Raw genomic sequence first — 14430 nt, forward strand, 5'->3', positions numbered from 1 at the left:
GTCATTCTGTATGAGTCAGATTTTTATAAGGTATGAAATGTTGTCAGCCAAGTATTGTATTCATGGGGTTTTACTGATGGTGCTGCTTTAGTAGGCTGGCAGATGTGTGCAACTGTGAGGAAACTGAAATAACATTGTCATCGAACTTAGTTATGTGACTTACATAAGAGAGAAATCATGCTAATTGAGGAGAATAGAATAGTTCTGTCTTACTAATTTAAAGTTAAGTAAGAGGATAACTCATTGAAATAATACTTGAAAATAAGAATTACATAAATATTCCAAAGATTTTGTCATTCAATTTATTGTTTTATTTGGGCTGCTAAGTAATTATGACTCCACAAAGAGAAGTAAGTTCTGCTTTTATAAGAAAGCAGTTGTTGCGGTGTTGGTATTTTCCTTTGTTGTTTGTTTTAGCCCAATCTGTACTTAAACTCTTACTCTATTATCTCTACTTAATGAACACAGCATTTAGTATGATAAATTGATCTGGTTGTTACTGATCTGTTCCTGGTACAAGTGTCTTTCTTAAAGAATGCTGGCATTAAAACTATCACAGTAAACACACAAGAGAGAATCATCTTTTTGTCCTGGACTGAACTGTTGAAAGTATTAACTGTTTGCTACACAGGTTCTCAATGTGAAAGACTTAAAAGCAGCAAAAGGGAATTTGTGTGCTGCTTTTGGTGAATTCCATAGCTCATGTACATAAATAGGCAGCTGAAGCCAGGGACCTACTTGTCTGTCTGAAATGTCATGGCCCTGAACTAAGCCTACAGAGGTCAGTGCTGAAAGAGCACTTGTTCCTCTGAGGCATATGATACACTATCCCTGTTTTCTAGAGGCTGGGTTTTTTTTAACACCCTTCAGAGAAATGGCAGGGAGTACAAACTTATTTAAACTATTATCATGTGCCTGGTGTCAAACTTATCACAATTTGGATAGCTTCTCTGACTAGTGTTGCACATAAAAAATAGTTCTGAGGTCACAAGCTTGTTTACTGAGGTCATCTTGTCTTCCAGTAGTTCTAAAACCTCTGTAAAATTAAAAGAACCAAATTAGAGTCCCCGTTTGTTCCTGCTGGGTGAAGTAAGAGATAGTGGTCTTTATTCTGTAATAAATTTGGTATTATTTGAGACCCTGTTTGTTGGCATAAGTACCTTTCCCTTTCTCTTCAGCTCTCCACTGTTTCAACCATGGAAAATTTTTCTCTTGACAACTGCAAGCCTACTCTCCTCCCTGGTGTCTGTTTTTCTCTTTGTAAGAATTTACTGCTCACTTTCTCATTGTTCTAATGCGTGTCTATAATAGAGCCAAATAGGAGGTATTTTACTACTTTTCTAAGAATAGCGAAATTTATCAAAATCTGCAATTCTTCCTTTTTCTGTTATATCTCAAAAAAAGAAAATGTGGACTTCTGTGGAAAGAATTGCTTTTTTTTTTTTAGTTTATGAAAAAAGCATCATTATTGGAGATTAGGCCCGAAAAGTGCAGGATGATGAGAGATGCCAAATTCTAAAATAATTCAGTGGTTTTCACATTCCTGCAGTTGTGGCAAGTGAATGGTGATAGTTCCTCTGTTTTTCTTGAAGTATTGATATACCATTAAGTCTTTCCTTCTGAGATGGATTGGGCGACATCATGAAGTGCAGATGCCTTGACATCAAATATGCATTTATTTTTAAAGGTTGTATTTTTAGAAGAATAGTTAGACTTTAATTTTCAAATACACATGAAATGCGATAGGACTTTCACATAAAATATTTGAGCTGTTTCTGGCACAGACATAATCAGATGTATTGAGCAAAGTATTTAATTTTCTAAAGAGCTGATAGGAAAATGAAAAACTAAGCTTCAAATTTAAAATGTTTCCAGGTTACTTAATGAATTGCAGTCTGGCTAACAGAGTGAGACAAATCATATGGGAGACCATCCAGTTGTCCAAGTAGAATTATATGCATAGATATGTGTGTGCTTAATATTTGATGCTTAGATGAAAGATCAAAATCACAGAAATTTTTCAAGGTAGCACATTTGTTCCATAAAAGGTTTTAGTCCAAGAAAGCAATGGTGCTCTAATAGCAGGGGTGTGATAAGGAGACACAAGAAGCTTCCCTCAAAGTTGTTAAAACCCCATTGGCTCCTTCCCCTGTTTCTATGTCTGTTCCTTTGTCCCTGAGCCACTCCCTCCCTATTCTCTGATTTGGCCCTCATCTTTGTACTGCCCCGAGACCAGGGTGACCCCCGGCCCCTGGGGAGTGGGTAAGTGGGTCTGTGTGCCGGAGGCCTGAACATCTCACCACGCGGCTGAATTAAACATCTGTGGATACCACGCAAAGGCCCTTTCTGCTTCTTTACCTTGGACTTTAGTAGCAGCAATTCAGGCTGCTACAGATGGGAAAAATCTTGCCCTTTAAATTTCTGGCTTAAATGTGTTTGGTTTCATGCACACAATATATAAAACTGGAACAGAGACACAGCACATGTGCAGATGCTGATACTTAAGAATATTTAATAACGTTTTATCAGAACAAGGATTCATCTAATCTAGCATCCTCCAACAGTGACCAAAAGTAGAAGCCTAAGGAAAATCTAGTAAAATACAGGAAGCCAGGATACATGCATGTTTCCCTGTATGCTCCCAGCATGCAGGGCCTTCTCTTATTGGGTCTCCTTGAGCCAGACAGGGTGGTTTTTTAATTTACAAATCTTCATTTGACTACTTATCTTCTGTCAGTTCATCTACTGTTTGATGTATGTTTTGAAATGTGCTGAGTTAGAGTGCAAGCCTTTAATGGTTGTGAGTTGAGGAGCATAGAGAAGTCTTTGTACAAGAGTGCGGTCTGGAATGTATTATCCTTGGCTGCTGAAATGGTTGTGGTGCAAGTGTAGCCTAGAAATACCAAATTGCTGCTATATGTGCAGCAGACTACAGTTAGTCTTAAGTCTGTTTTTATTATTCATAGTAGTCAATAAGTTCTGTAGGTTTTAGGTGAGGACATCTGCTGTCTTCTTATGGCATGTTAACCTAATTCCCAAGGCTACTGTGAACCCTTAATATTAGAAGTATTTTGATGCTTCTTTCCAGATAAACCTCAGCTTTGAAATTTCTAGCTGAAGGCTTGTGTTAGCCTAGTCACAAAGATGAAATCATACTTGAACAAATGGTTCAAAAATAAATAAACTGCGTTCCTATACCAGAAATTACATCCTGAACTATACAAAGCATTGAGAGATGCCTTTTCTCCCACCCCTGTAACCTAATGGGTTACATCTTAAAAAGAAGTTGCAGTATACAGAATGTGGGATCAGAGCAGAAAAAAAATTAATGTTTTATTTACGAGGCTAAAGGAAATCAAAGCATTTTTAATCCTGAATAGCTAATTTATGTATTGACAGCAGTACAGAAAAAAAAAAACCCACCTTCCAAAAAACCCTGCAACACCACTCGTCACCCTAAATCAGTGTCTTTTGGGGTTAAACTTTAGGAAACAATAATTTCCTTGTGACTCTGGCATGCCAACCTTAGCATGCATCTAGGGCAATGTGGAAGGCTGTCAAGGAAATATTTTTGACTCTTCTTTGAAGAAGGGGAAAGCATTTATGTGCAGTGTCTGATGGCATATCTAAATGTACAGAAGAGTTAGCTTTACAGGTTACTTGAATCAAGTGGTTTGAAAGGCTGAAACATAGGATGAGGTGACTGCCAGGAAAATCAGGCTTTCCTGGAAGCTTGGGAAATGCACTTGAAATTGCTTGTATCTGTGAGTTAGTCTAGTGGGAAACAGTGACATGATCTACCTTTCCCTTCGTGCAGGTGGTGAAAGAAAAAGATTGAATTTAAGTTCCGTATTATTCAGGCCTTTGGAGGATTAAACAGCAAGATGAGCAAATTACTAGCAAGATCAAGAGTAACCTGGGGCTTTGGAAATAACAATACCGTCAGCCGTTTCTTAGATATTTCTTTCACAGTGATGTTACAGCAAATTTACTTCTGTCAGTTTGTTAATCTGTGTTACAAGGAATCTTCATGGAAAAATAGACAAACTAAACCTAAGAAAACACTCAACCCCCTGCCTCCAGGCGTATCTGACTATAAAGTTATTCCAGTAATTTTAAAGAATTTTGTTAACAGATGCAAATTTGTATCAAATATGTTTTCTTCAGTGTTCTAAAATAATCTGTTGATTTGGCAAACTGTCTTTAATATGCTCTGTGCCAGAAGTTGTGGAATTGGAGAATGAGAATTCAAGAAACTATCCAGTTTTGTGTTGCCCATCTGGTACGTTTAGGAATATGGCTTTTCAAAAGGATTGAGAATTGCTCATAGTAATAGAGGGAGACAGATCCAAGTTTCATTTTCTGCAGGAAGAAGTAAAACAGAAAGATCCTGAATACAGAATAACTTGCTGTAAATCTGCTGTTTCTCTGCTTATACTGACAGAGAGGTGGACGCAACCAGGGTTTTTAAATCATCCGTGATAGTGAAATAGAAGATAATTGATTTCCTGCAGACTTCTGAGTCTGTAGCTCTGTGATAGTGTATCACTGTATAGATCCTATAAATGTGCTCTAAATGTAGGCAGCCCTTCTATTTAAAGTCTTTTTTCAAGTGTTTACAGTACTTTTTCCTTAAATACATTGTCATATTGAAGGTGCTGAAAAGAATCTGTCTATTCACAGTAAAATTATTTCTGTGTGTAAGAGAGGATGTGAATGGAATGAAATTTCAATGCCGATAAGGTTTTGAATGTGAAATTTGAGTGTATCTGAAATTCTGCAATTAGTTTATTAAAAATGTCTTCTTGGAGTGTATGTATCTGAAATTCTGAAATTAGTTTATTAAAAATGTCTTCTTGGACTCAAAATAAATATTTGTAACACAAGAAAAGGTATTGTAAAAGTAATTATAGGGTTTGTAGATATGGATTTACATGTAAAGACAACATAGAATAGTATCGTATAATAGAATTATTTGTGTTGGAAGGTACTTCAGAGTTCATCCCATTTCAGCTCCCTTGACAGAAGCAGGGACATTTTTCACTAGACCAGGTTGCTCAGAGTCCCATCCAACCCAACCTTAAATACTTCTGGGGAGAAAGCATCCACAGCTTCTCTGGGCAGCTAGTTTTCTCCACCTCACAGTAAAGACTTTCTTCTTAGCGTCAAATCTAAACATAGTCCTATCCACCCCATGTGCTGTCACTACTTGCTCTTGTAAAAGGTCCCTCTCTGCCTTTCTCGTATGGCCCTTCAGGTACTGGAATGCTGTAATTAGGTAACACTGAAGATAACTATACAAATTTAGTAGAATTCTCTTCTTCTGGATCTTAACTACCTATCCTAGATTATTCTCCTTCTAACTCCAGAACATCATATTTATTTTTAGGGGTGGATTGGTAACACAGGGAAGATTCTTTCTCCTGCTCTGAGCTGAGACAAGAGTCTGTTCTCCCTTGCCATGTGAATTAGCTGATCCTACTGGCTCCGAAGGGTTTAAGGGAGGGTCATCACCCTGCCTGTGTGAAAGCTTAATGCTAGCATCAATGGCCTGCTCAGATTCCCAGATGGTACCCTGCCTAGTGAGTGCTTTATGCAATGAAGCTTATCTATCTGGGCACACTTGCACCCATGGCACCCAACTCTGCCCTTGGGTTCTAGCAGGGCTCCCAGATTCTAGCATTCCCTGCAGCTGAGTCTGTGAGACTTCAGGAGGTCTGTTCAGGTGTAGGTATCTACCTGAGGAAGCTGTGGCCTCTGTGTTTGGGTTTCATGCTCAGGAGTCGCAATGGGTAGATTGTGACCAATTTTGTTGCCAAAAAAGTTTGCTGTTTGTTGATGACTCCATGGGATGAAGTGGCCCTTCTTCATGAACTGCCATGCAGACCCGCACCACTTCTAAAGCCACATGTCCTGTCCTGTTCCTCACGCTCCCAGTCATCTGCACTCACTGGACCCATTTAAGTCTCCCATGATTGCTTGCCCCTGGCTATTCCTTTCTCATCTGTAGAACTGCTCTCTCTCACTCGCAAGAACTGCTGGGACTTGTCTGTTTCCTGGCAGTCCTGATAGGTCTCTCAGCTGTTACTAAGTTTTCCCTGACTCCAGGAACCTCCTGCCCAGCTGAAACCTAGTTTAGTCCACCCAGAACTTACTGTACTGACTGGTGGTGTCACCACTGTCACTATGCACCTTGTCAATTACTCTAAGGAGAAACTCTTACCTTTATTTTTGTAACAAGGTGTGCTTTGAGTGACAGTTGTCATGTAATAGCAAAAAGTGACTGGATGCACAGCACTGATTTTGCAGTCCAGGGTAGTAGGGGACAGGGCAGGGAAAAGCAAAGCAGCTTCCAATGGTTATGTTCTGTGCTTCTCTGGGTACTTGACAGCATTCCATCCATGAATTAGACATGATGGAAAACCATGTAACCTTGGAAATTGTCCAAAACAGCATCATGGCCGCAACTATTGTCAAAAACTCTGCTTGTGTTCCACATTTTGCAATTTTACCCTGCCCTGGTATGTTTTTGTTTATGTAAATTAATGTGTCAGGCATGTCTTTAAGAAGCCTGGCTGAATTACTCAAGAATTACTGGCTATCCTTTTTTCCCACAGAACAGGTATAGAGAAGCCTGTCTTGCTACTCATATTCCTTCTAATTTACATTATATAAGAGACATGATTAGAACATGCCTAGAGAGACCTTACTTTAAAAATTGAAGGTCTTACAAATGGTTTGAGGAGGAATGCTTGGAAGACTCTTACATGTTTATTGCAGTGTCTTAGCTGTGCTAGGACATGTGTGTAAAAGCAATAAAAAATGCAAACCCACAAACTCCAAAACTGTAATGAGAAAGGTGTTACTGCTGTCCTACAGATGAGCCTTGCATCTCCTGTAAACCTGAAATGCTGGTGGGTCTGAAACCAGTGCAGTGAGGAAAGAATATGGAAAAGGAAATGAATGTTCAAAATGTAAGGGTAGGTGGGTCCGTATTGTGCATTGAATTGTTTGGGTTCTAATACACTGCTTACTTTGAATAATGAAAAGTGCTCATTTTCATTCAGAAGGTGTGCAGCATCAAAGTAAAATACATAAATATGTGAATACATAATTATGTAAGAATATAGGCTGTGACTGATACTTCAGTTTTTCAGTTTAAAATTTCAGGTTTTGCAAACTGATCTTTCATATTCTTTGGCATATATTCTTAAAAATTCTTTTTTTACTTGGTAAATCCATATGGGCTTGAAAGACAGTTGTGGCAGAGGCCTGAGGGGAAGAACAAACAACAGCTTCTCTTTTTGTGGTGGAGCTGCTTGCCCAGAAGTTACACCCAGGATAAACAGACTAGGTGAGATTAGAAAGTAGGTAATTTGTATTCATGCAAGCTGAACCTATATGTTTGCCTGTGTGTTCTCTATACTTGCAAGGCTGTAGAGTGGAGTAAGTGTACTGCAGGCTGTAGTTTAATGTATTTTGCTCCAAGAGAGCTTTTGAGTGTGCCTGTTGTTTGGAGAGAAGATTTTCCCCTCACATTTTCTACAAACTTGTCTAGCTGCAGACTCCTTTGGGAACATCACCTGTATGGCTTCTAGACTTCTCACATGTGTTAGTGATTGTCTTGCTCTGTGCATTTTAGGTACTGAACCAAAATGTTTTTCTTGGTGCTATTTAAGCTTATTTAAAATTTTTCTGTGTGGGAAGAGGTGTAAATCTCTATGAATGGTGTTACAAATCTGTAGATACTGCCAACTCTGTATAGCAGTGGTGGTTTCTATAACTGCTGTCTGGACATACTAGCTTTAGCATTTGTTTCTGAATTAAGGTATGACCACAGTATGAGCTGCAGAGCAAGCCCCAGTCTGCACTGGGGCTGAAGCAGGAGTGTACAGAGCTGTCAGCACTGAGACCCATTGCAGTAAAGGATTCTGCTAACACTGGATCTGACTTGCACAATTTTCTATAGATATGGAATTGCCAGTATTTGAGTAAAAAAAAAATTATCTGATGGAGAGAAAAAATTGTCTCAGTTTTTTCTGCTGCTCTGCAAGTTACACTGACCCTAGTTGATCAGAGAGTATTGTGCTGTGTAGGGGAGGAGATGAGTGTAGCTCCAGATGTTGAGGAGGACCCCAGTTATTATTACAGTTCTTAATCCAGGCAGAAGGACATTTGAGCACACTTGCTGTGACAGGCTATGCAAAAAAAAAAAAAAAAAAAAAAAAAAAAAAAAAAAAAAATAATCATTGCTCTCCAAGGAGTTAGAAATCAGGAGAAATTCTGTATTTCACTCATGTTATGTGATCAAGAACTGAGGTTGATTGCCTCCAGATTTGCATTTGTTGACCTGAAATACCTGTATGACCTTTTTGTTCTGTTCTTAGGGCATGTGCCACAGCTGGTCTTGGATTGTAATTGAATACCACAAGGTTAGATGGTGAGGTTTTGCCAAGTAGAGTTCTGAATGATGAATGCTTTCTGCTTTTGGCTTAATCCAGACAAGAATTTTAAATTCCTCTTGCTTATCTTACTGCCAGATGTTCTTAACATTCTTTCAGAGATTTTTTTTTTGTTTGGTTTGATTTGTTTGTTGTATTTGTTTGTTTGTTTAAACTTTTGTTTGGTCTTTTTGTTTGTTGTTTTGGGGGTTTGTTTTTGTGTTTTGTTTTGGGTTTTTTTGTGGGGGAGTTGTGTGGTTTTTTTGGGGGTGGGTGGGTTTTTTTGTTTGTTTGTTTTTTCCCTGTTGGTTGCTTGTTTTGTTTTGGGTGGTAGGGTTGTTGTTGAGGGGGTTTGATGTTGTTTTTGGTAGAAACTGGCCAGCGAGTTTAAAAGTGCTTGAAATCTGGGAAAACAGGGAGGAAAGAACAGACAAGTGAATGCTAAAAGCTATTACATAAATCTAACTTCTGGGGTAAACTACACTACAAAAAGAACTTTGCTCCCAGTCCAGTTGGATCTGGTGGTTAAAGATGATCAGCAAATTGTGTTTTCTCCTACTGTGCTCTGCAGATGTTCATGTCCACAATGGTTTGTATTTTTTTGGAAAACAGTGAGCGTGATCTATAAACAAACTGAGCACTGAAATGTGTTGTGCATAGTGATTGTTACCATGTAAAGTACAAAATGAATAATATGTTGAGGAACCTGTCCATATAATGCTTTTCAATGAAAGTGGAATAAGGCTGCATCAGACTAGGTGAACTATTACACTGTCTTCTATAATCCTTGGGTATCAGTGTACAGAGAAAGCAGTAAAAACCCCAAAAGAAAAATAGGATTTAGAAAGAATGTGGATCTCTGTTTGCAGTACTCATCTAATGAGAGGCTCATGGAAAGATTGAATTGGCTATCAAATGGATTAATTAGCACAATGTTAAAAATGAGTGAAGATATATGTAGTCACAGAATGCCTTGATTTTTCTGAACTTCCTTGATGAGGAAGAAGATTCGGAATATTGAGGATAGATGAAAAGCAGAACAACAAGCAACATCTCCTCTTACAAAGCGATCTTTACAACTGCATTTTCCTTCCCTCATAGTTTTTTTCTTATGTCTCTCTGCCTTCTTATTTATTCTTCTTTCTACTTGCTTTTTGAATTTTGCTTGGTGGGAGAAATTAAACAATACTAATTCAACAATAATTGCATGTTTCTAGCATGCAGGAGTATAGTTGAGGAAAAGGGAGTGGTCAGAACATTGTTATGTAGCCAGTCAGTAAATGCAACTTCCTATCATGTGGTAGAGAGTAGCAGTCTCCTGATTTTTTCCCCCTGGTTTCTGAATGTGTATTACAAATATTTGGTATATTTAATGCTGTCATTCTCAATATGGTGTTCTTTTGAATGATGGCCATTTATCTATACTGATGTACTGAGTGAGGTTGGTTAAGATGGTATGTACCATAATGATTCTGGCTTGAAGAAGAAGCAAAATTAAGGCTCCCTCATATGAGGCTCCCTCATTGTTAGGTTTCTCATATCAGTTAAATTTCTATTATTAATTTGTTAAAACTGTTGCTGTCTCTTGTCCAAGGCATAGTCAAACAGTGGACTACTGTAGTGTCCTCTGATTCTGTATAAAAGCATGCTGATTTAATATGTCTATATTTGGATAGCTAATATTTTATTTGGCTGTTGTTTTTGAGAGTAAGCTTAAATTGACATTCTCCCCTCTCGTAGATGTGCTATGTGTTTTGGTTTTTAGGTAGTTACTGCAAATTTAAGCTTTCTGTCCTTCTATGAATTTGTTACACAGACAGTGGAAACTAATATTAATATTGCAAACACAAGGTTTAATATGTTGGACCAGAGCAATCTTTCATGCAAGGACCAAGCCAAGGCCAGTAGTGAGACCATCTCTCAGAAAAACTAAGCTTAGAGAATGTCTCAGCATGATTGAAACAGAAAAACTAAGGGCACTGAGTGAGTCTGAGACACAGCTTGGCCTCCTAGGAAGCACTTAGCTTTTCTGATTAGTGTAAATGCTTATTTTAAGCATTTTCCTTTTCTCCAAGAAAGAGCTTAGCTTTTCTGATTAGTGTAAATACTTACTTTAAGAAGGTAAATTTGTATCCTCAGCAATAAAGAGGTCTTGATTTTTTTTTTTCAGACACCAGAAGGTCACTTCATACAAATCATCTGTAACTTCTTTTCTGCAGGCTCAGGGTATTGTGTCATGTTAGATGCTTTCCATGTATGGATATTCTTTTTGCTGAATGAGGTTTATTGCTACAGTTGGAATTAAGATCATGTATATTTGAGTTTCTTAGAAGTGTGTTTCTCTTTGTAAGAAAGAGAAAATATACCCATATACTAAGGGTATATGACAACAATAGATAAGGTATGGTTCTACTCTGTCCATGGTAGTTTCCTAATCTTTCTTGGACTCAAAAATAACATTACTGCTTTACAGAAATGAAACTTTATAATATTATAAATATTACCTTTTTGGTTTTGATTTTGTACTGAGTAATGGAAATGAATTAGATTAGTATCCCATTGCCATCTTCTGCTTTGACTCCACTCACAGATCCAGTAAACTTCACATGGCTGAACTCATACACATGAACACATACTCACACACGTGTATATATGTGCGTGTGTATATATATATATATATGTATATATATATATATATATAAAGCTATATTTTTATTTACACCTGTGAGTATGCATAAACATGCATGTTACTCAGGAAGTGTCAGAAATGTTGGCCTGTTTTACTACTGATAGTTCCATTCTTCTTAGTCCCTTCTGCTTCTGAGTTTAGCAAGTTATTTCCCAAAAATGTCCATCATACTTAGGTGTATTTAATCTCCTGGATTAACTGAATGTCATATTTTTTTCTTGCCTTTTACCTTTGAGTAACAGAGTACAATGAGTCAAAAATCATAGTTTCAATGGTAGTATTGACAAACAAGTTCCTGTCAAGAAAGACCTAAAAGTCTAGTTTGAAAGAAATAGTGTCACTATTTTAGTTGAATTTATGAAAAAGTCAGCACAGTGGCTTTGCCACTCATTATCACGAATTGCTTAAAGTTTTTATTTTGTCACTGCTTTTCTTGTCTACTGCTCCTAAGTCCTTGTATACCAGATCAGTCTTGTTACTGCACAAACATAGACTCAAGCTTTAAGTTAAACATCAAATATTCTGCAATTTTTTATGTAAGCAAAAATACTACTTAGCAGCTGATGCTTCACCACATGTTCTCAGAATAGTTACATGAAGTTCCACCTGCCAGCCTGAATGAGAAGTGATGCTGCCCTTGTCTTTCTCTCTGCAGGTGGATTGTTAATGTTGTTTCAAAAGCAGCATGAAATTTAGTACTCTCGCTAATCTACAAACAAGTGTTCACAGAGTATAGTTACTTCTTGTGGAACTTGTGGTCTTGTTCCCTGGGTTCAGTTGCACTTTCCACATAGCTGATAAAGCTCTCAGAAACACAATTAGATGCATTAACTCAAAAACAAAGAGCTAAGGTTTGGTATCTGGGGGAAAAATGTAATTTTAAACTAGCTTTATTTATTAGCATATGGTGTTTTTTTTCCCTGCAAACAACAGTGTATTCTTAATCCAAGTAGAAAGATACCAGTATGAATGGTTATTGTATTTAGGGCAAATATATTTTAAATAAAGACACCTGTACCACGATATAAGAACATGTTGCAAAAGCAACTGCACTTGTGATAGCAGTGGGTTTATTTTAATTTGTTTTCATTGTATATATAGTAAAGATGGAGGTAATGGTTTTGCCTGGTAGAATGATTCAATACTGATTTCCTTCTGATGTGGATATGTGTCATATTCAAGGCCTGCTTTTTAAGTTTCTGACAAATAGAGATTTGGCAGATATGTGGAATGTAACTCCACTCTGGCATTTTCACAGATAATCTTGGAAAAAAAGAAAGTTGCTTATTGTTTTAGTTTTCAAACATAAGTGTGCCTGGAGCATTTTTTGTCCTTCTCTCAAATGATCTAGAAGCTAACAGCAAGCATATATCACATTTTGGGACAGATATCTCTTCAGAACTGTGAAACTGTAAAAATACTCAAAGGATTTGAAGCATTACCATTTCACCTGGATATTATACAGGCCATGGATTTGATAAACAGATCCCATTGGAAACTTCATGCTACCAAGTGATTGCCTTTTTAAAAAGAAATTATATTGGGACATAGTTTCTTATCTTAAGTACATTCCAAAGCACAAGTACTTCAATATTTGGCAATAAGTAGTAGGAGTTTAGTGTACTGTGTGTTTGTAGCTTATGAGCTTCATGCTAACCTGAAACATGAAAGGCTTTAGGAATAGTATAGCAAGAAAATGATATTGCATAGGAGTATTTCTTTAATGAAAACTGTATGTAAAATGAGACATCAGAAAAACGGTTGACTAGTTGCTAAATGAATCAAAGTTTTTATGCCTCATGGTTTCATGTGCATAATTCTTATGGATGTGGTGGAATCTAATAATTAAAACCTGTTTTTCTACCCCTTTCTGCATCTTGCAGGCATACAGGAGTTTCCAGAAAATATAAAAAACTGTAAAGTCTTGACAGTTGTCAAGGCAAGTGTAAATCCAATTTCAAAGTAAGTTTGTAAACTTTTCGATGTTTTATGTTTTGTGCAAATACTACTGAGTCTAGAATTTGTACATGTGCCAGCCTTGGAGGTGAGAGCAGAGTTCCCTGAGAAATATCTTCATTAACCTTGTTGCACTGTGATCCAATATAGCTATCTCATTGAAGTACTTTACCAAAGTTAATAGGCTATGTGGACTATCCTTCATTATACCATGTAGCTTTGTCAGCTTAAAATCCATCACTTCTCTGTGACTGTACAGAAGTGTGCAAAGAGTTTTCTTAATAACAAAAATTAATTCTGATTTAATATGCATTTCTGCTATAGTGACAAAATTAATTTGCCAAAAATCTCCACTGCCAGAGATACAACATATCTCTTCCAGGGAAAAAAGGGGTTGTGCATTTTTAATTTATTCCATTGTTTCTAATTAATGCCTTCTTCTCACTACATAGAGGGGGTTGTGTATTTTTTAATTTATCCTGTTGTTTCTAATTAATGCCTTCTTCTCATTACATATCAGGAGATCACAAGTTTGTGGCAAGACTAGATGTATTTGTAGTATTTATTGCCTGTAGATACTGTTCTCAATACTTAAAATAATTTTGAAACTCATCTTATAGAGAACAACTGTGTAGTGTGACTTTAAAGAAATTCACCCCCTTAATTTTATCAATATGTAGGACTTCAGTACTATACTGTTGCTTAAGAAAATGACTTAATGCCCTGAATATAAATTAAACTAAGGTACTATGTTATTTTACTTCTATATAGGCTGCCAGATGGATTTTCTCAACTGTTAAACCTAACACAGCTGTACCTGAATGATGCTTTTCTTGAGTTTTTGCCAGCCAATTTTGGAAGGTAAGTTGAACATGAAGCTTTATATCTACATTAGTTTTAAGTTTCTGCAGAGCAGTTTCTTCTGGTTCTGAAGTAAAATGGGTACTGAAGAAAGGGAAGAAGTGTACATTATGAATTTGCAATAGTTACAGGGGAAAAAAAGCCCTGAATCTGTATCAGCAGCTTTTAATTTTGACTTCTGAAGGACACAGAGAAGGCTTATGAAGGGCGTAAAATGCATTTACATTCTTGTTTCTTTTCCAGCATTAGTCTGGTAAGTAAGTATTTTTGAAATTTGTGTTATTTGTCATGTAGTAATTCGAGTGAAGCAAATGATGACAACTGTAATTCCACTTGTCCTGCTTGTCCTGGATGCACTAATTACTTCATGCACAACTGTAACTCTTAAGTCCTTTATTGTCAGGAATATTCCTGAAATATTTCTGGCATATTTATGGTGCATACTGACTATGCAAACCTGTTACATGTAATAGTTTTAGTACA

General features: G+C 37.0%; 1 protein-coding gene across 8 annotated transcripts in view; it reads left to right on the forward strand.

The window, feature by feature from the left end:
* ERBIN (erbb2 interacting protein) overlaps positions 1-14430 on the forward strand; it is a 118007-nt gene that overhangs the window by 56650 nt on the left and 46927 nt on the right. For all 8 annotated transcript variants that reach the window (XM_068176962.1, XM_068176969.1, XM_068176967.1 and 5 more), the window contains 2 exons: positions 13014-13092; positions 13858-13947. In XM_068176962.1, the coding sequence (XP_068033063.1) occupies positions 13014-13092; positions 13858-13947 (169 nt within the window). The remainder of the gene's footprint in view (positions 1-13013; positions 13093-13857; positions 13948-14430) is intronic.

This window comes from Anomalospiza imberbis, chromosome Z (genome assembly GCF_031753505.1).
Source record: "Anomalospiza imberbis isolate Cuckoo-Finch-1a 21T00152 chromosome Z, ASM3175350v1, whole genome shotgun sequence".
NCBI classification, from domain to species: Eukaryota; Metazoa; Chordata; class Aves; order Passeriformes; family Viduidae; genus Anomalospiza; species Anomalospiza imberbis.